General features: G+C 38.8%; 1 protein-coding gene across 1 annotated transcript in view; it reads right to left on the bottom strand.

Annotated features, from left to right (window-relative positions):
* The window catches only part of LOC149936537 (uncharacterized), a 76,771-nt gene that overhangs the window by 1,436 nt on the left and 55,718 nt on the right, over positions 1-19,617 (bottom strand). Inside the window, exons 2-5 of the mRNA XM_090181671.1 lie at positions 12,779-13,887; positions 3,675-3,773; positions 3,542-3,603; positions 3,310-3,476 (exon numbers count right to left, since the gene is read on the bottom strand). Coding sequence (XP_090037797.1) covers positions 3,310-3,476; positions 3,542-3,603; positions 3,675-3,773; positions 12,779-13,887 — 1,437 coding nt within the window. The remainder of the gene's footprint in view (positions 1-3,309; positions 3,477-3,541; positions 3,604-3,674; positions 3,774-12,778; positions 13,888-19,617) is intronic.

The following is a 19,617-nucleotide window of genomic DNA, read 5'->3' as shown; positions in this document are numbered from 1 at the left end:
AATTACAGCAAATATAAATAATAATTTTACTTGAGATATATAATTGAGGTTAAAGTTCACTAAACTAAATTTGTTTAACTATAATACTCTACAATGGCTCTCTGACGACGTTATCATTTGGCTATTATAAATTTTAGCTTCATTTGCCATAAATATATGGCACCACGATCTCCGGTAAAGTTGCGTTTTTCGAAAAATTTGATAGATTCATGGCCATCTCTAATAACAGGGGCATTTTCATAATACAGGTGTCAATGATAGAGCCACGACTTGCTTTAAAAAGGTCCACTTCGTCATTGTCCACTAACAAGCTTCCAAAAACTCCGTTAAGTTAATATTTTTTGGGAGAATCGGTTATCAATATCGTATTTAAATTACTAATAATGTGGCTGTCTATCTTCCAGGCCCATTATCATTATTTACTATCTAAACTCATCTTTAAATCGGAAAACCTTCATTTTTAAAATTGTAAAGCGCCATCTAGTAATCAATTTGGTTATAATAGACATGTATAACTAGTTTCGGAAAAGATTGATTTAACCCTCAAGTTAATAAATGAATCATAAATAACAAAATGGTTGGTACGTTCTCAGTTATCGTTTCAAACAAAATAGGTTTGAAAATGCTCCCGACAGATGGCGATACTGTCGCCAAACGTGGTCACTCTTACTTGCTCGGTAGCCTATTAATTAATTTGTATGGCTTTCTAAGGCCCTATACACCGTAAGAATGATGACTAGTGTAGTAGTTTATATCTATTGGTTTTTAGAATGACTACCAGGTTACATTGATGGCGATAAATTCCAGTAAAAACGAGTTTTGTATCAAAAATTTCAAAAATAATCATTTAGAAGTGTTTATAATAGTCATCTTTTCGTACCTAATCAATAATTTGTCGTTAATTCGCCGAAGTAAGCGTCAGTTTCCATGATAAAGTCATTTTAATTTTTAATAGGCCTTGGTCTCCAGCAAAGATTAGCTTTTGAAGGCGTTACGTGGAAGCTACGAGCAACAAACACGAGGAGAACGCAGCTAGCCTTTAAACACGCTAACGCCGTGTTGTGTACAAATTTAATTGGACGAGCCTTAACGCTGAACGTTTTACGGGCGGGGGGAAGACAATTTCCGAATTTTCCCCTTCCGACGGCATCAGGCGCTAAAGCGTCTAACCAATGAAAACGGTACGCAAGAAAATGCACGACTTTTGACGGGTTGCGTTCTCCTTGTGTGGGGTGCTGTGTTTGCTCCTCCTTGGTGGAAGTTACACCGCCAAGTTCGTTGGCGAGAATAGGGTGAGCGGAAAATGAGACCGTAATTTCGAAAGCTAGACCCTTCCCCGGTCCCAGTATTCGAACCCAACTAGGACATAGCTAATTATTATTGCGGAACTCATTCGAGATTGGCAGGGACTTGGGGTGAATAATTAGTTTTGCGCCACGTGCTAAACCGGAAGAGATCCTTTGTCTCGACTCTCTCGAGTCGGCCTTTAAACGAATTTTCTCCCAACGAAAAAGTTCTGGCTGCTGCTAACCATTGTGGCCTCCCTTATTAAATTGAACCCATTGAATTCCTTGAATTTAATTTCGAACCAAACTTATCGTGACAGCGAGCCATGTTAATTTTCCTTAGTTTTAAATTACTTATTGTGATAACTATTAAATATTCTAAATTTTACTAAAAGATGCGAAGTAAAAGGTGTTAATAAACTGCAGATGAATCCTTGGAGATTTAATACTGCCCGGAAACCGGTCCCTCCTAGATGGCGCTCAGCACTGTAGGTCATATTTAAGACAGGGTTATTCAAGGTTTGGAGTTTAAGTTACGAAAACGTTCGGGTGACGCCTATAAGTCAAACTTTATTTTCCCAAATCCCGCCTCTTTTATAGCTATTTCACTGAAAATATTGTTCTTTTTTCTACGTTATAATAGTAAATAATAATTATTTAAAATCTACCGACAAATCAATATAAATTCCCACTCTTTCATCAAGACGAGGGAAGAAAGTCTGATTTATTGTGGGACACGCGTTGCTGTTACTGATATAGCGTTGTAATCTAACCTTCTAAATGTTGAATAACGCTGAAGTTTCATTTTACCAGAAGTAATTTAAGGTTGGCAAGAACCAGCCAGACTGATAAAAGCACCCTGGTTTTAACCACCGAGAAAAATCCATGGTTTAAACCACTTTTTTTTATTAAAAAAATATTGAGAAATGAATTAGAAATATTGAAAAAACTAAAACTTAACCTTCACTTTTTGTCGTAAGAAATGAGAGCTAGGGAATCTTAAAATTCATTTTGCGCGTGAAAATACGGCGCCATGTTACGGTATAAAAGCGGGTAAATAAGTCTGCTGTACCTCACAATATAAAGGTACTGTCACGCGCAAAAACGTAATTTTGAAATCGGGCAATTTGAGCATTTTTGAAGTAATGAGGGCTAGATATAAGCAATTTGAGCATTTTTTTATTAATGGTTGTATCAAGTTTAAACCACCGGATACAACCGGTTTTAACCATACTGGATTTTTAATTTTTTAAAAAATCCGGTTTTTGGCCAACCCCGAGAAGTATGGTTTAGACAAAGATGGCGAAATTTGCCCGATTTGGGATATTGAAAATTGTCTCATCACCCCTCCAACTACATTTACCTAAAAATAAAAATATTAATATAATCTCTCTTATTATAGTAGAAATATGACGTCATTATCCCTAATGTTAAGAGTTGATAAATAAGCATGTTTGACTTGTAACCTTTACACTTGACGAAGGATCTTGTAAGACCCGAAACGAAGTGTCGGACATTGATGCGTTATTAAACATCATGGTTCTAATGTTTGTATTTAATTTTAGTTTTTTGAAATAAAATTTTAATTAAATCCAGTCGCCTCTTGAGTATTCCGTAATAAACTTTTAAACTTTTTTAATTATTACTACAGCATGACAAAAATTAGTGATTCTATTCCTGAGAAGTATGGTTCAAGTAAATATCCCAACATCGTTTAATTTCTACATTTTGTGTCGTGAATCGGTTTGATTACACTTCCGATCTAGGAGAAACAAACACAAGGATAACGCAGCTAGCATTTAAACACGCTAACGCAGTGTTGCGTATATATTTCATTGGACGAGCCTTTACGCTGAACGTTTTATGGGCGGGGGGGGGGGAGACAATTTCCGAATTTTCCCATTCCGACGGCAGTAGGCGCTAAAGCGTCTAACCAATGAAAACTGTACGCTAGAAAATGCACGACTTTTGACGGGTTGCGTACTCCTTGTGTTTGTTGCTCCTAGCTTCTGATTAGACTAACCTCTTTAGGTGATAAGATTGAGATGTAGTCTTCGTAGATGAGCCTAGCCTTCTCCTCTATGACGTCGGGATTGGACTCTGCCTTCAAGTCCTCGCAGGCCAACCAGAACAAAATGTTTTCTTCGCTGTACTCGCATTTTAAAAAGTCCCTGAATATCTTCCTCCCAGCTATCACAAAAATACATCTCGTTAAACGGATAAAAATAAAGTGAATATTTTTTTCGCAAACTTACCTGTACATTTCATGAGCTTATCGAAGGATTCACCCCACGTCCGAATATCTTCTAACGTCGGCCTGTCAAAGTTCGAAAAGTCAAAATATCAATTACACCGACTCCGCGACATCGTAAGCGACGATACACTCACGGCTGCTCGTTGTCACCGGCGAAAAAATGATCGAGTGGAGACACTTGTTGGGGATTCTCCTTCGAGGGCCGATTCGGGTCGTTCTTCACCGCCGTTATACTGTCATTCCAGTAAAAAGCAGTTCTCATTAGCCAAAAAAAATACCACTCTAGAAATAGCGCTAATTGCGTTTTAAAACAATTCGACAATTCGACAACTCGAAACAACGTCCGCAAAATCGAGATCTTATTGCACTTTAATAAAGGCTTTTTCTCTTTGTTTTAACATTTACACCCGAATAAATAAATACAATCAATAGCCTAATTAGGTTACCGAGAACGTAACAGTTTACGGAAATAAGTACTACCTAGGTCAGCCATTCAAATCTGGGACTTTTTTATTTTTTTAGTCGATTGTGACGTGTGGGACAATTCAGTCCTCTCGTCCATTTGATTAATCAGGGCGAGATATGTGTAACGGCCACGCCAACGGGGGGATAGGGGTGAGGACACCCGTGGCGGAAGTATTCCGACCACCCGTTGGGGGAGGGGTGGTCTTCCTCAAACGGCCATCCACAAACTCTGCCTCCCAGACGCTTGGGATTACAGGAGTACCGTACTCCTGTAATCCCAAGCCACTACTCCCGGCAAAATCGGGGACTTGTTTAAAAATATTTAGCTAAAAAGTAAATTAAAAGTTAAATCATTTGACGAAGGATAACAGTAAACCTTCTTACTCTACTAGATTCCGCTTTACAAGTTTGAGCTTAGACAAATAAACTAATGGTCTGGAATCTGTTTTGCGTCCGATATTGGAGAGATTTCCACTCAAATACTAAATAAACAAATATTAGTATAATAACGTTTTTACCTCACGTGCTTTGTATTTGGGTGGAAAGGTTTATCGATTTTCTCGGTAGGAGCGCTGGCAGGCGATACAATTTAAAAAAATGGGGTTTTCACATATAATTCAGGTACATTAGGTTTTGATAAATCAGCTTTCGTAGTAGATAACGATCGCGGGCTTAGAAGGTGAGCTCGTACGTTCTCGGCAACCTATATACGTTCTAACCCGGCCACCGGTAATTGGCCTTACAAGTCACTAGTTGACTTAGGCCTGTGTGGTTCCTTGTTTGTTAGCTTAGCTGATTATCATTGTTATAGTTTGCAAAGTTTATTATTTTAAAAATATGCTAAAACTTATTCAGCTACGGGTCGAATTATTTGCGTTTGATGAAGAAACGTTACCATTCCTGTCTATTCCCGTTGAAACAATAACCATTCCCATCCCATTTCCGTTCACATATTTGTTTTCCAACCATTCCCATTACATTTTACATATATTTTATCATTCCATTCCCGTTAAAACAATATTCATTCATGTTCCATTTCCATTGAAATATTTGTCTACTAACATACATTTTCCCATTCCCGCCCATTATCTACCATTCATATAACCGATTCAAGGTAATATGACCCAAAGGTAAAATACATTCCTGCCCAATCCCGTTGAAACAATAATCATTCCCATCCCATTTCCGTTTAAATATTTGTCTTCCAACGCATTCCCATCCCATTTCCGTTTAAAGATTTGTCTTCCAACGCATTCCCATGCCATTTCCTTTGAAATATTTGTCTTCCAACGCAATCCCATCCCATTTCCTTTGAAATTTTTGTCTTCCAACGCATTCCCATCCCATTTCCGTTTAAAGATTTGTCTTCCAACGCATTCCCATCCCATTTCCGTTTAAATATTTGTCTTCCAACGCGTTCCCATTCATATCCGTTTAAATATTTGTCTACCAACGCATTCCCATCCCATTTCCTTTGAAATATTTGTCTTCCAACGCATGCCCATCCCATTTCCTTTGAAATTTTTGTCTTCCAACGCATTCCCATCCCATTTCCTTTGAAATTTTTGTCTTCCAACGCATTCCCATCCCATTTCCTTTGAAATATTTGTCTTCCAACGCATTCCCATCCCATTTCCTTTGAAATATTTGTCTTCCAACGCATTCCCATCCCATTTCCTTTGAAATATTTGTCTTCCAACGCATTCCCATCCCATTTCTTTTGAAATATTTGTCTTCCAACGCATTCCCATCCCATTTCCTTTGAAATATTTGTCTTCCAACGCATTCCCATCCCATTTCCGTTGAAATATTTGTCTTCCAACGCATTCCCATCCCATTTCCTTTGAAATATTTGTCTTCCAACGCATTCCCATCCCATTTCCTTTGAAATATTTGTCTTCCAACGCATTCCCATCCCATTTCCTTTGAAATATTTGTCTTCCAACGCATTCCCATCCCATTTCCGTTTAAATATTTGTCTTCCAACGCATTCCCATCCCATTTCCTTTGAAATATTTGTCTTCCAACGCATTCCCATCCCATTTCCTTTGAAATTTTTGTCTTCCAACGCATTCCCATCCCATTTCCTTTGAAATTTTTGTCTTCCAACGCATTCCCATCCCATTTCCTTTGAAATATTTGTCTTCCAACGCATTCCCATCCCATTTCCGTTGAAATATTTGTCTTCCAACGCATTCCCATCCCATTTCCTTTGAAATATTTGTCTTCCAACGCATTTCCATCCCATTTCCTTTGAAATATTTGTCTTCCAACGCATTCCCATCCCATTTCCTTTGAAATATTTGTCTTCCAACGCATTCCCATCCCATTTCCTTTGAAATATTTGTCTTCCAACGCATTTCCATCCCATTTCCTTTGAAATATTTGTCTTCCAACGCATTCACATCCCTTTTCCTTTGAAATATTTGTCTTCCAACGCATTCCCATCCCATTTCCTTTGAAATATTTGTCTTCCAACGCATTCCCATCCCATTTCCGTTTAAATATTTGTCTTCCAACGCATTCCCATCCCATTTCCTTTGAAATATTTGTCTTCCAACGCATTCCCATCCCATTTCCTTTGAAATATTTGTCTTCCAACGCATTCCCATCCCATTTCCTTTGAAATATTTGTCTTCCAACGCATTCCCATCCCATTTCCTTGGAAATATTTGTCTTCCAACGAATTCCCATCCCATTTCCTTTGAAATATTTGTCTTCCAACGAATTCCCATCCCATTTCCTTTGAAATATTTGTCTTCCAACGCATTCCCATCCCATTTCCTTTGAAATTTTTGTCTTCCAACGCATTCCCATCCCATTTCCTTTGAAATTTTTGTCTTCCAACGCATTCCCATCCCATTTCCTTTGAAATTTTTGCCTTCCAACGCATTCCCATCCCATTTCCTTTGAAATTTTTGTCTTCCAACGCATTCCCATCCCATTTCCTTTGAAATATTTGTCTTCCAACGCATTCCCATCCCATTTCCTTTGAAATATTTGTCTTCCAACGCATTCCCATCCCATTTCCTTTGAAATATTTGTCTTCCAACGCATTCCCATCCCATTTCCTTTGAAATATTTGTCTTCCAACGAATTCCCATCCCATTTCCTTTGAAATATTTGTCTTCCAACGCATTCCCATCCCATTTCCTTTGAAATATTTGTCTTCCAACGCATTCCCATCCCATTTCCTTTGAAATATTTGTCTTCCAACGCATTCCCATCCCATTTCCTTTGAAATATTTGTCTTCCAACGCATTCCCATCCCATTTCCTTTGAAATATTTGTCTTCCAACGCATTCCCATCCCATTTCCTTTGAAATATTTGTCTTCCAACGCATTCCCATCCCATTTCCTTGGAAATATTTGTCTTCCAACGAATTAACATCCCATTTCCTTTGAAATATTTGACTTCCAACGCATTCCCATCCCATTTCCTTTGAAATATTTGTCTTCCAACGCATTCCCATCCCATTTCCTTTGAAATATTTGTCTTCCAACGCATTCCCATCCCATTTCCTTTGAAATATTTGTCTTCCAACGCATTCCCATCCCATTTCCTTGGAAATATTTGTCTTCCAACGAATTCCCATCCCATTTCCTTTGAAATATTTGTCTTCCAACGCATTCCCATCCCATTTCCTTTGAAATATTTGTCTTCCAACGCATTCCCATCCCATTTCCTTTGAAATATTTGTCTTCCAACGCATTCCCATCCCATTTCCTTTGAAATATTTGTCTTCCAACGCATTCCCATCCCATTTCCTTGGAAATATTTGTCTTCCAACGCATTCCCATCCCATTTCCTTTGAAATATTTGTCTTCCAACGCATTCCCATCCCATTTCCTTGGAAATATTTGTCTTCCAACGAATTCCCATCCCATTTCCTTTGAAATATTTGTCTTCCAACGCATTCCCATCCCATTTCCTTTGAAATATTTGTCTTCCAACGCATTCCCATCCCATTTCCTTTGAAATATTTGTCTTCCAACGCATTCCCATCCCATTTCCTTTGAAATATTTGTCTTCCAACGCATTCCCATCCCATTTCCTTGGAAATATTTGTCTTCCAACGAATTAACATCCCATTTCCTTTGAAATATTTGTCTTCCAACGCATTCCCATCCCATTTCCTTTGAAATATTTGTCTTCCAACGCATTCCCATCCCATTTCCTTTGAAATATTTGTCTTCCAACGCATTCCCATCCCATTTCCTTTGAAATATTTGTCTTCCAACGCATTCCCATCCCATTTCCTTGGAAATATTTGTCTTCCAACGAATTCCCATCCCATTTCCTTTGAAATATTTGTCTTCCAACGCATTCCCATCCCATTTCCTTGGAAATATTTGTCTTCCAACGAATTCCCATCCCATTTCCTTTGAAATATTTGTCTTCCAACGCATTCCCATCCCATTTCCTTGGAAATATTTGTCTTCCAACGCATTCCCATCCCATTTCCTTTGAAATATTTGTCTTCCAACGCATTCCCATCCCATTTCCTTTAGCCGCCATTTTGTGCGGTTTTTTTTCTCTACGCGGAAAAGCATGGATGACGTCCTGTCACTTGAGACTGAAATCACTGAATTCCCACGGTTACCGTGGTAAATGATAAAAAAATCGATTCAACGCAGCTCCTAGTTGGAATAGTTGTTAAAAGCTGCTATTTCTGGCGTCTACTTCCACTTCAATTATGATAGGACAAAGTACACTTAAAACTCAGCAAACTCTTTAAAATTAAATTTAATCATCCCCCCCCCACCAATCAACTAGGTTCTACTCTATTCGATCATCTTCTTTCGCCCACGGAAACTCCCCGGGGTTGTCCCACTCTGTTCATCCTTTAAATTTCCGTTACGCCATAAAAAATATCCCATCAATATTTTAACTAAGGAAAGGACGAAACCGGATCGATCCAGGCGGCACAAACTACGGCGTTCATAAATCGCGTAAACCATATTTTCTCTCATTTTTTTAGACAAGAATGGTAATTACTCATAAATTTGACGATACATAATGGGGTAATCTCCGATCTTTGACTCTTATAAGAACCATTAGTTAAAATCATTTATAAACAATAAGAAAGTGAACGACTATTTATAGATTTTGGTTTATTTTAAGCCAATAAAATATACAGTTCCGTAAGTGTGCCAGTTAGTCGTAATAATGACTATGATTGGAATGACGAAGTAATGCCCAAAAAGAAAATTTCGTAACAAAAAGGAAGTGAAAACTAAATCGAAAAATTATCTGCTAACACAGGCTGCGCCTTGTTTTTTTTACGTAACTAGCGCCACCCACGCCTAGCTTCAGAAACTGCTAAAACCAGAATGTATTCATTAATACTTTAGGGGGAAGCGGTTACATTCCCAGCAAGAGAGGATTTTGTGCAACTCTAACAAGTTGGCAAGCCAAAATATACCTCTCCTCGGAAGAGTTTTTAATTTTCAGTGGAGCGTAACTGTATCCGTGGTTCTGCGGTAGAACGCTCACCTGTCGTGCAAGAGGGCTCGGGTTCGAATCCCGGTTTATTAAAAAATTATACTACACCCAATGACAAAAAGAAGGCGCTTTTGGAAAAACCTTTTCCCTGATTCTAAGAAACTGGGTACGCAGTGATTACCCTTTGCCCCGAAAATGCGAACGCGTTTACAGGCCTGACAGACAGACAGACAGACACGTAGGTTGTATAACCCCTCCTAGGGTACAAAGTCCCCTCGGAGAGGTAAAAATCGACTCAACATACGCATTTTCCCTAAGTATAAATGAATATATTAAACCTAGTGGACTAAATGCGAAATATAGAAGTTAATTCTCCATTTAAAAACCAAATGACAACGAGGCAAAGAGCGCCTAATGACTTCTAGCAAAAAAATGCGGTCGTTCTATAAATGACTCTCGTTAAACATATTCAACGCTGAAGCCAGGGAACGGACACACTTACGAGAAAAGTAATTATAAACGTATGGTTATAGTTAGCAACAGCGATTTAAATATGAACTACACCCTTGAGATACGAAATGGTGGGTATATAATGGAAAAATTCTTCATCCTGATCGAGGGGGCTTAGGGCTGGGGGTTTCTACGAGTCCATTGGCCACATTTCCGTAAATCCTAGAATAGTATTTCTCTTTTCGGTATACGGTAGTCAAACACGCAGCCCCCCCCCCCCCCCCCGGGCCAAGGTCGGTAGCCCAAAACCCAACGCCCCCCACGCAAACCAAAAACCCCCGCAAGGCTTCCCGCCCCCGTCCCACCAGCCCCCGCGCGCTTTTCTTAGTTACCATGGCGGCGTGCGCGTTGCTATGACAACCGAAAACCCTTCTCCCACTCTTCGCCATTGTCAGCGGCCAATTATTGATCCGGGTCTTCAATCGCGCGGGGGGAGGCTAAAATGAGGCGAGGAGGGCGACTCTCTAATATACTTGAATCGGAAGCTATCCCGAGGTCTACTACGTCCAGGAAGTTGAAAAACAGAAAAATTGACGTGGGTCTGTATCGAGGCGAAGAAATATTTGACGCTGCACACGAGGTACAATGTTTAAAGGCGTACTTAACCCCCTCTATGTACGCCTCGGGCTGGTTTCGAGGGCCCTTTTAATTCGTTTCAAGATCCCAACTAACGGAAACTGCGTTCATTAATTCGGTCAGGACAGACGTTCCGGAATCAAATATAACGGCTGGCCCACATTATTGAATGTCAAGTGGGGGACACATCAAAAGAGTGGAGGTTCTATTTTTAACTTCCTGCCACCCATCTTTCATTAGCTATTTAGTTTTTGATGGTAATCCAATCGCGAATTTCTCATTAAACATTAAAATCATTTTCAAGATTAAGTTAATGACTCATATAAAGCGCTCACTGATATCTGGAAAGTACTTAAAGGAAAAGGAACTTTTAGTTTAAAAAAAAAAATATTGTACAATTCGAAGTAAATATTTCAAAATAATTAGGGAAAATCGATTGATAAAATATGAACCAAAATTTTGAAACTTTTTAGGGATAAATTAATTTTTTGTGAAAAAATATAGGGTAAAATAAGGACTAAATATTTGAAAATAAGTCCTTAATTGATCTCAATTTTTAATTTCCAGATCCCAAAGAAATTATTTATTTTTAATAATACCAAAAACTGACTCGCGTACTCGGTGGTAACTATCGTATATAATATTTCCCCCCGAGATCTTCGGTTTCCCCTTACCATAAAAACCTTTAGGGGTAACGGTTATAGTAATTGTCGGGAGCTGTTGGCTCGCGTGGCATGAAGGGCTTCTACGCGTTGTAACCCGGCCACCTGATGGGTTTTAAAAAACTGATTTTTAAGTGGTCAATTGAAAATAATCATAGTTATTTAAATAATTAGGGCTTCCAACGGTCATAATTTTAAGATATCTGAAGATAATCAGTTAAAAAGATCAGATTAATCTTTATTACTCTACTTGTATATGTAGGAATATATATATAAGGAGGAATATGGATCAATAGCCTCTGCTACCACCCTCACATTAAACGTAGGGAAGAGGTCGGGGATGGTTAACTTTTATTCAATAGATTAAGCTCTCAAAATTATTCGTAAAATGTTTTTATCAAGTAATTTATATTTCTATATTATCCGATTAATTTTTTGATATATTTGTAAAATTAATCGGAAAAACGACGTTTTTTCGATAAAAAGCTCAAAGCTTCCGAATAATACATGTTTTTTTACTTTTTTTAATCATTTTCCGAAATATTAACCGGTAAATTTCTTTGTTTACATTTTCACCCCGAAAAAATCAATTCAAAAATGGCTAATGATTAACCGTTCCCGACCTCTAACGTAGGGAAAGTTTATCGGCTTTTTCATCACAAAATGTAAACATTAATGGCGTCAAGGAAAATATTTCGCTACCCAAGTTTATTCTGGGATGTACTGTAATGTAACGCGTCGAATTTAAAGAAAAGGCAAATTAATTAATTATAATTTTAATAATAATAAAATCTCGATTTTAGGATGGGTCAGGAAGTTGGAAAAATAGGAACCTTTAGGTAGTCTAGGGACCTGGTAAAACTAAAGACTTCGAGGTATTGTAGGGTTCTGGTTAAAAATAGGAAATTTTAATGCTGCTAGAAACCTGGTTAAAAATAAGAAATTTTTTAGACATGCTAGGGACCTGGTGAAAAATGGGACATTTTAGACATGCTAGGGACCCGGTAAAATATGATATTTTGGGTAGTCTAGGGTTAGAAAAATAGGAACCTTTAGGTAGTCTAGGGACCTGGTAAAACTAAAGACTTCGAGGTATTGTAGGGATCTGGTTAAAAATATGAAATTTTAGACATGCTAGGGACCAGGTAAAAATAGGAAATTTAAGACATGCTAGGGACCTGTTAAAAATATAAAATTTTAGACATGCTAGGTACCTGGTAAAAATAGGAAATTTTAGACATTCTAAGGACCTGGTAAAATAGGAAATTTTAGACATGATAGGGACCTGGTAAAAATATGATATTTTGGGTAGTCTAGGGACCTGGTAAAACTAAAGACTTCGAGGTATTGTAGGGATCTGGTTAAAATAGGAAATTTTATACATGCTAGGGACCTGGTAAAAATATGAACTTTTGGGTATTGTAGAGACCTAGTAAAAATGAAGACTTTTAGGTATTGTAGGGATCTGGTTAAAAATAGGAAATTTTAGACATGCTAGGGAAACCTGGTAAGGGTCCGGTTACCATTATCGGTACTAGACGATTGGATGGCGGTTTAAGAGATAGGACTATCAACTTACAATGCGCAGGCGCAACAACAACACCAGAACAAGCATTTCTTGGCGTCGACCTTGCAGCCTTTGTCACTGTCGTCGTGGTCATCGCTCTCCGAGTGCAGTTTGCTTTTTTTCCCGCTTTTACTGTTCCGCAGTTTGAAACAACCCCGGTACTCGCCGTTGGTCCCGATCGCGCTGTCCGTGCCACTCTTGAGGGAAGGCGGCGTCCCCAGCACCACCACGCCCGGTTCACCCACCAGGACACCTCCGCCGCTTCCGTTGCCGCCGCACTCCGCGGCCACCACTTTCGCGGACACCAGCTTCTCCGGTTCGCACGCCGTGATGGCCTCTTCGACTTGGAACTGGCGATGATGGTCAGCCACGGCGCTCGTCCCGGCCGAGAGCACCGACGCGGGCCCCGTCTGGCCCCGTTTGAGCGGCCCGGGGGACCGGCTTGAGCGGCGAGATTCCGAGCAAGGCGGCGAGGCCACCACCGGCGAAGAGTCGCGAGCCGGGGGTGAGGAACGGTCACTTCCGGGAGAGCGGGCGACCACCCGCCCGTTGTGGTTGCTGCCGCCCAGGAGGTGCTGCTGCTGCGGCTTGTTATTGTTATTGTTGTTGTTGTTATTGTTACAGACGTTAAAGTTGTTGTTGTTTCCGTTTCCGTGACGCGTGACGCTTCCATCGGGAGGACGCGGCGACGGCGGCGCGCTCTGGCGGGGACTGTTGACCGACGACGGGCTGGTCGAGGCCGCCTCCCGACCGCCGGGGGTCAGCTGAGGAGACGAACACCGACTTCCGGCGCCTTGAGGAGACTTGCTCGGAGACACTTGTTGAGGAAGAGACGAGCCGGAACCATCGACCAGCGACTGATTCGAGAGCTTGACCAGGAAATTGGCGTTGTTCGGGTTGGCGTTGGCGGAGGCCGCGGTCGGGACCAGCGGACGAGGTACGACCACCACCGAGCCCGAGTTGGCCGCTGACAACGATGTCGCCGCTGACGCTGCTGCGAGCGAAGCCGGCGATGACGGCACCGAAGCCGGCCGATTCGAAGTTGACGATGCGGGCGAGTGATGCGAATATTCTAGGGCAATTTCCTCTACTTGCTGGCCGCCTGTTTGTTGGTTTGACATCTGCGTGATAAAAACGATAAGATCAACGTTAGATTGTCGGGTAGGCAAGTAATTACAAGCGTACACTAAGAATGTCTTCTACCCACTTGCGCTCAAAGAAACGGGCGAGGCCTAAACTATATCAAATGTAAAACGCAACTCGTATTTGCCAAATACGCTGGCCACCCGTAGTTGCTAAAAAGCCGCGACCGCCGCGGAAAAAACGAGCGACGTTCATTCGGAAAATAAAATAATTACGAAGTTCTCGAAGTTTCCTTGGTCCTTTTGTACAAGAAATGATAAATTGTATTTTAAGTATATAAAAAAATCCAAGTAGTTAGATAATCATCGTAAAATTTGTAAAAATTTTCATAAGAGATAATACACCATATAATACAAATATTCATATTTTCCCGGGAAATACCGTCCACCCCAGCTAGTAGATAAAAAAAAACAAATGAGTTGGTGAATTTTTTCTCCAATCAATAGACATTCCAACACCGTATTTAATTTCAACGTTTTAAACTATTATCATTTTACCACTTAAACTAGATTTTGAACTCTTGATTTGTTTCTTCTAAAGTTGTCTATGTATAAGAAGTGACCTAGGCCAGCCTTACTCTGCTTATCTTCGAAGGGGAACTATACCATTAACCATTGTTCAACTATAAATTAGTGGAGAGGAATCCGTTTCTGAGACAGTTATTGTTTCCGAGTTGTCGGTTCGACGGAGGTTAGAAAAGGCCGAATGATGGAGTAACGGAGAAGAGACGACGGCGAGTTGGACACCCTTTAAGCCTCTTTTCCAGAAGGTATAAACCAGGCGGGGGCAAACGATCCGTATTAATGATTTTGTAAGACTAATATTTAAAGCGACGCCGGCTGGGGTTAGTCGCTATGACTCGGCGATAAAGGGAAATAAAGTATGTATAATTGATGAAGAATTAGCTTGCCTTTCCAGATGGCTGGCGCGATGCCAGTTTCGACAACACCCTTTGGAAACCGTGAATTATCGCGGTTTGATAATAAAAATCCCTCACTGGTTGGCTTTATAGGAAAAGAATGCAATAATGAGACAAAAGTGATGGAAACTTTTAAAAGACATGGTTCCCGGAAGAAATTCCCTGCCTACAAGGAAAGAAAGTGTTTTCATTTGCTAACGGGCAGAAGGCGAGGCGGGCAGAAGGGGGGGGGAGGCAGGCAGAAGGGGGGAGGCAGAGGGGAGTGGTTTTCCACGAAATAATCGCTGCCCACATTATTCTCGCATTACCAATTGCAGATTTTAGTAGGATCAAACGCGATTAGAAAATTATGTTTCGTATGGACGTTAGTTTTAATTTAAGTTTGTAAAAAAATTTAATTTATGGAAATATATAATCGCTACTTTAAATTTCAATTTAAAATGAATCTTTGAGTCATTTCTAAGGCTACACTTGTCTCGTCCGGTATTCTACATTACCACAGAACTTTCCGGTAATCTACAATCTAGTGCTCCCAACGGCCAATTAAACTGGTTATTCTGATCATAATTTGGTTCCGAGTTTTCACCCAGTGCCAAAAGCTGGGATCGAACCCGGCTCCTCTTGCTGCGAGGCGAAAGTGTTAAGAAGAATAAGAAGGCTCGATAAATAAATAAATTATTTAATCGTTTCTTATTAACATCTTAGTGTATATATAATCTAATATTGTGAAGAAAATCTTGCTAGTTAAATTAATTAAGTGAGACTTTAGGATTTACATATATTTTTTTGTTATTAATACAGATTTCTCACTTTTATAAACTACAGTATCTTTACTGAAAATTTTACATTGTACCTAATAGTAATAATAATAATTACTGTAAAACAAATTTACTCAAAATCCTGTAGAAATAACATAACATTCCTGGTTACTCGGCGTTCAGAAAAATCCTATAGTTTCTACCAGAAGCCTAAAGTAACAGAAGTCTCTAACTCGCCCAAAATCATGAAACGCCTCGTTTTCGAACTAGAGGTATTCGGAGGGATACAGATTTGTTAAGGCGATATGTGGCCGGAAAATATAGTCCTCTCGATATATTCATACCGAGGGACTTCAGGTGTACAAATCAGCAGTAAAATCACTTGAAATCACGTAAATTTAGTAGCTTTAATAACCTTAAATATTGAAATCACTTAAAATCTGAAATCAGATGTACAAAATTTCAAACATTGGAATGATTGGATAGCCCCTCGACTCATACGCGAGCAGTAGCGGAGAAAACATTTGAAAAAATCAGACGATTCTTTACATTTTAGCTCGTAGAATTCCCATCGGATTTTGCTGGGGATTTTAAATTTTGAGAGACTCGCCTCGTTTTGATTTGACTTGGTAATTTCTACATTATAAAGGAAATACATGTTAAAACTATTATTCTCTATCATAAATATACATACTAATGAACAATAATCGTGATTCTGAAGGAGATATCTCCGTATAATTTGCTCAATACGCTTTGAAAAACCTTAAGTCTTGTCCGCCTTTCGCGTTTAAAGTTTTAAACCAAGGATTATCTATAGGTCTACGTTTCAAGTTTGCCAACCGACGTTTTGGAGAGCAAACTACTTTTATCTACAAAGAATAAATATAGCGCTCGCTAGATTTGCTAGTCCTTATAGGCCGCATTAATTTCTCCTTTGCTCCGTGTCGAAAACAAGACGTTTCAAAAGTTTTACGTGTGTTGTAAGTCGGAAAATTTTCCGGAAAATGACCGAGGCCTTTTTCCGGATAATTATCCGTATTTTTCCGAAAAAAATAAAAAAAAAATTTTAAATCCATGATTAGTCTAATATATTGTTTGCAAATTGAAATAAAGCGGTATTTTCGCCTAATTTTTTCGAATCTGAAAGTAAAACTAAACCTCTAGACTAGTTTAAACTGATTAACAATGTAACGCTATTAATGTTTTGTAGTATGTTTACTGATATTAGACATTCTGTTTCTACGGATAATTTTTCTCTCAGTGTATCGTAATAATTTCCTCGGATCAGTGTAATAAAAGCGAAATTCTGCCTTTAAAGGGGAACGGTCAAGCTTTAACCAGTTAGATAGCCCTATAGCCCATTAAAAACTAAAATTTATGGCGAAAACCGCGTCATAAAATATTGAGTGGTTAAATTTTAATAAAATAAAGAAATTTCGGGAAATTGAAAAGCGCGCGTCCGCCGCGACACCTGGTGAGAAGTCGGTGAGACAGAAAAACAACGTAAAAGCGCGCGCTGCTGAAGACGCAAAAATATGTTTCGCACGCGCGGCGCGTTCCAGTTATAAAAGACCTAAGCCTAAATTGCGCGATTTTAAAAGTTAGGATAGTTCGCAAATCGCTCATACGGGGTTAGGGGCGCTGCCGGCAGCCCCTAAGATGGCGGCGAAAATTTGAACCCGAACACCTGGCGTTATTTTTCGTTTCAACTTTTTGGGCCAAAAGCATTTTTTCAAGACAAAAAAAGGTACGTGTTAGTATATTGAACGTCTTGTTAATCTTTTGATACGGAAATAAGGCCATATTTGGAAAAGCTTGGCCGTTCCACTTTAAGCAACGGACGAATGAGTCGGGTGCGAACGGGTCTCGATTTCCTTCCCCGAAAGTGGCGACATACGAGCTATGGCAATCACTTTTCCGCCAGCAGTAGCTAACGGTCTGCAATAGGCCAAGACGGGGAACCGCTCCGAAAGACATTAACCGCACGTGCTAGGCTGTTAAATCTTCCCCTTTGGGAAAAAACTGACTTCCGGCCCATTGACATTGCGCCGAGATATTTCCGGTTATTGATCTTCATTTCTGGCCACCCAATTCCCAAAGTCAGTGGCACACGCCCAAGTTAGCCGTCATTGAATTTCAAAAGTCATCTTCTTTTATAAGTTATACACACAAAGAAATGGAAGAACATTAAATAGAAATTGAAACCCTTTTTTATGGTTTTTTCCCTTTATTTTAATTAAAACAATTGAATATTTATTTAACAGTTTTAAGAAGAAAATAATTATTTGAGAACTTATGGGTGTGCAAGCGAATCAAACTTTATCTACTTTCTAGTAAATTTATTTTTCGAGTGAATGTCACCTAGTTATTACAGCGGCGGTGACCAGGCAATAAATTAAAAATGAAAAAGCCTTTAAAGTTAACCTTATCTGTTAATTTTTCTACCATTGAAAATGAAAGCCCCGGGTGGCAGACTTCTCCCTCAACTTTGAAATGTTGCACATCGAACACTTCTACAGGGGTATTGTCTATTTTTGGCCTATTTCTTAATCACACGACAAAAAATTAAATTTATTAAAACTAAGTTAAATAGTTTGAGAATTATTTTAAAAATATCAAAAGTAACATAATAACGGGTAAGTATGACACTAAGGGTTTATTTTTATTACATCTTTTCTTAATAATAAATTTAAATTTGGCTGACCAATAGGAAACAAACCCACAAAGATTACAAAATTTTCGTGTTAATGATTTGCTAATTCTTCTTCTATTTAGAAAAAAGGTGTCATACTTATTATTTTTATGTTACTTATGGTAAGAATTTCAATTGAAGTTTAATTGTTTTATGATGTGGTAAATAAAATTGGAGGGATATTAATTCGCGTAAAAGGTCACACACAAAAAAAAATGTAATAACACAATCAAAAGCGGTCAGTACTAAACTGTCCCAAGCCGAGGCTGACCACGGACTTAGCGTTTCAAAGTTTCAGTGGGCGTCGAAATAAGTTTCCCGTTTCGTGAACAGAAGAAAGAAGCGTTTAAAAGAGCGAGGCCCAATTCACCGGTTCATTCAAGCGCGTTCAATGACGTCAAGCCGCCGACGTCATAGCTCCTCCGCCTTTTCTCAGTCATTACACTACATCACCTCCGAGATAAAGCTACCCACGCTCAACAGAGCAAGGTTTGTTTATTTATATCCCAGAGACAGAGCTAACTGTTAAGTAATATTTGATTCTCTTATATTTTACAGAAAATATACAACTATATAAAGAACAGAGAACTACTGGCGTCGTCGTCAGCCAAAACTAATCTGTATCGCCGAAACGGCCGTAGCATAGCTTTTAAATAAAGTTTTATTTTACATCAGTGGTTCTCTGTTCTTTATATAGTTATAATATGTACAAGATAGTCCTTAAACATATTTAGAAAATTTATAACGCAACACAGTTTAATATTTTAATTGATCTGTTTTTTAATATAAAAAAACTGATCATCAAAAACAGTTAAGTGATACAGATTTTAAAATAATATAGATTCATCAATTTGCAACTAGTAAAAGATTTAGAGAAACATTTTTTTTCTATTTTAGGTAAAAACGATTAATTTACGTTAAGTAAACGTAACATTTATTTTCTAATCTAATCTTTCAGATTAAAAAAACTAGATTCTAAATTCGGTGGCGCTATCTATGTATATTACAACGATTTTTCACTGCAATTTTAACTCTCTTTAAATTGATGCAGGGTTTTCCACTCCAATTCACTGTTTGAGTTGACTTTCCACCACTAACTACTCAACGTTCCCACGGTTGTTTATTAATGATAATATTAGGTCACATGGATTTCGAATAAAAATATTATCTTACGAGAGGCTGGGCTTTCAATATGAAATTAGTACCTTCGAAGGCATGCCTACTAATGTAAAAATAAATTAATAAATCATGTGTTCTTAATGCAATAGACAAGAATACATATTTATGCATTTATTGCTTTATTAAGTCACAATATACGTGATATATTTATATTTTTTAT

Source organism: Leiobunum rupestre, chromosome 7 (genome assembly GCF_980474605.1).
Source record: "Leiobunum rupestre chromosome 7, qqLeiRupe1.1.hap1, whole genome shotgun sequence".
Taxonomy (NCBI): domain Eukaryota; kingdom Metazoa; phylum Arthropoda; class Arachnida; order Opiliones; family Sclerosomatidae; genus Leiobunum; species Leiobunum rupestre.
The sequence above is the reverse complement of the archived record's forward strand: the minus strand, read 5'-3'. Positions and strand labels throughout refer to the sequence as shown.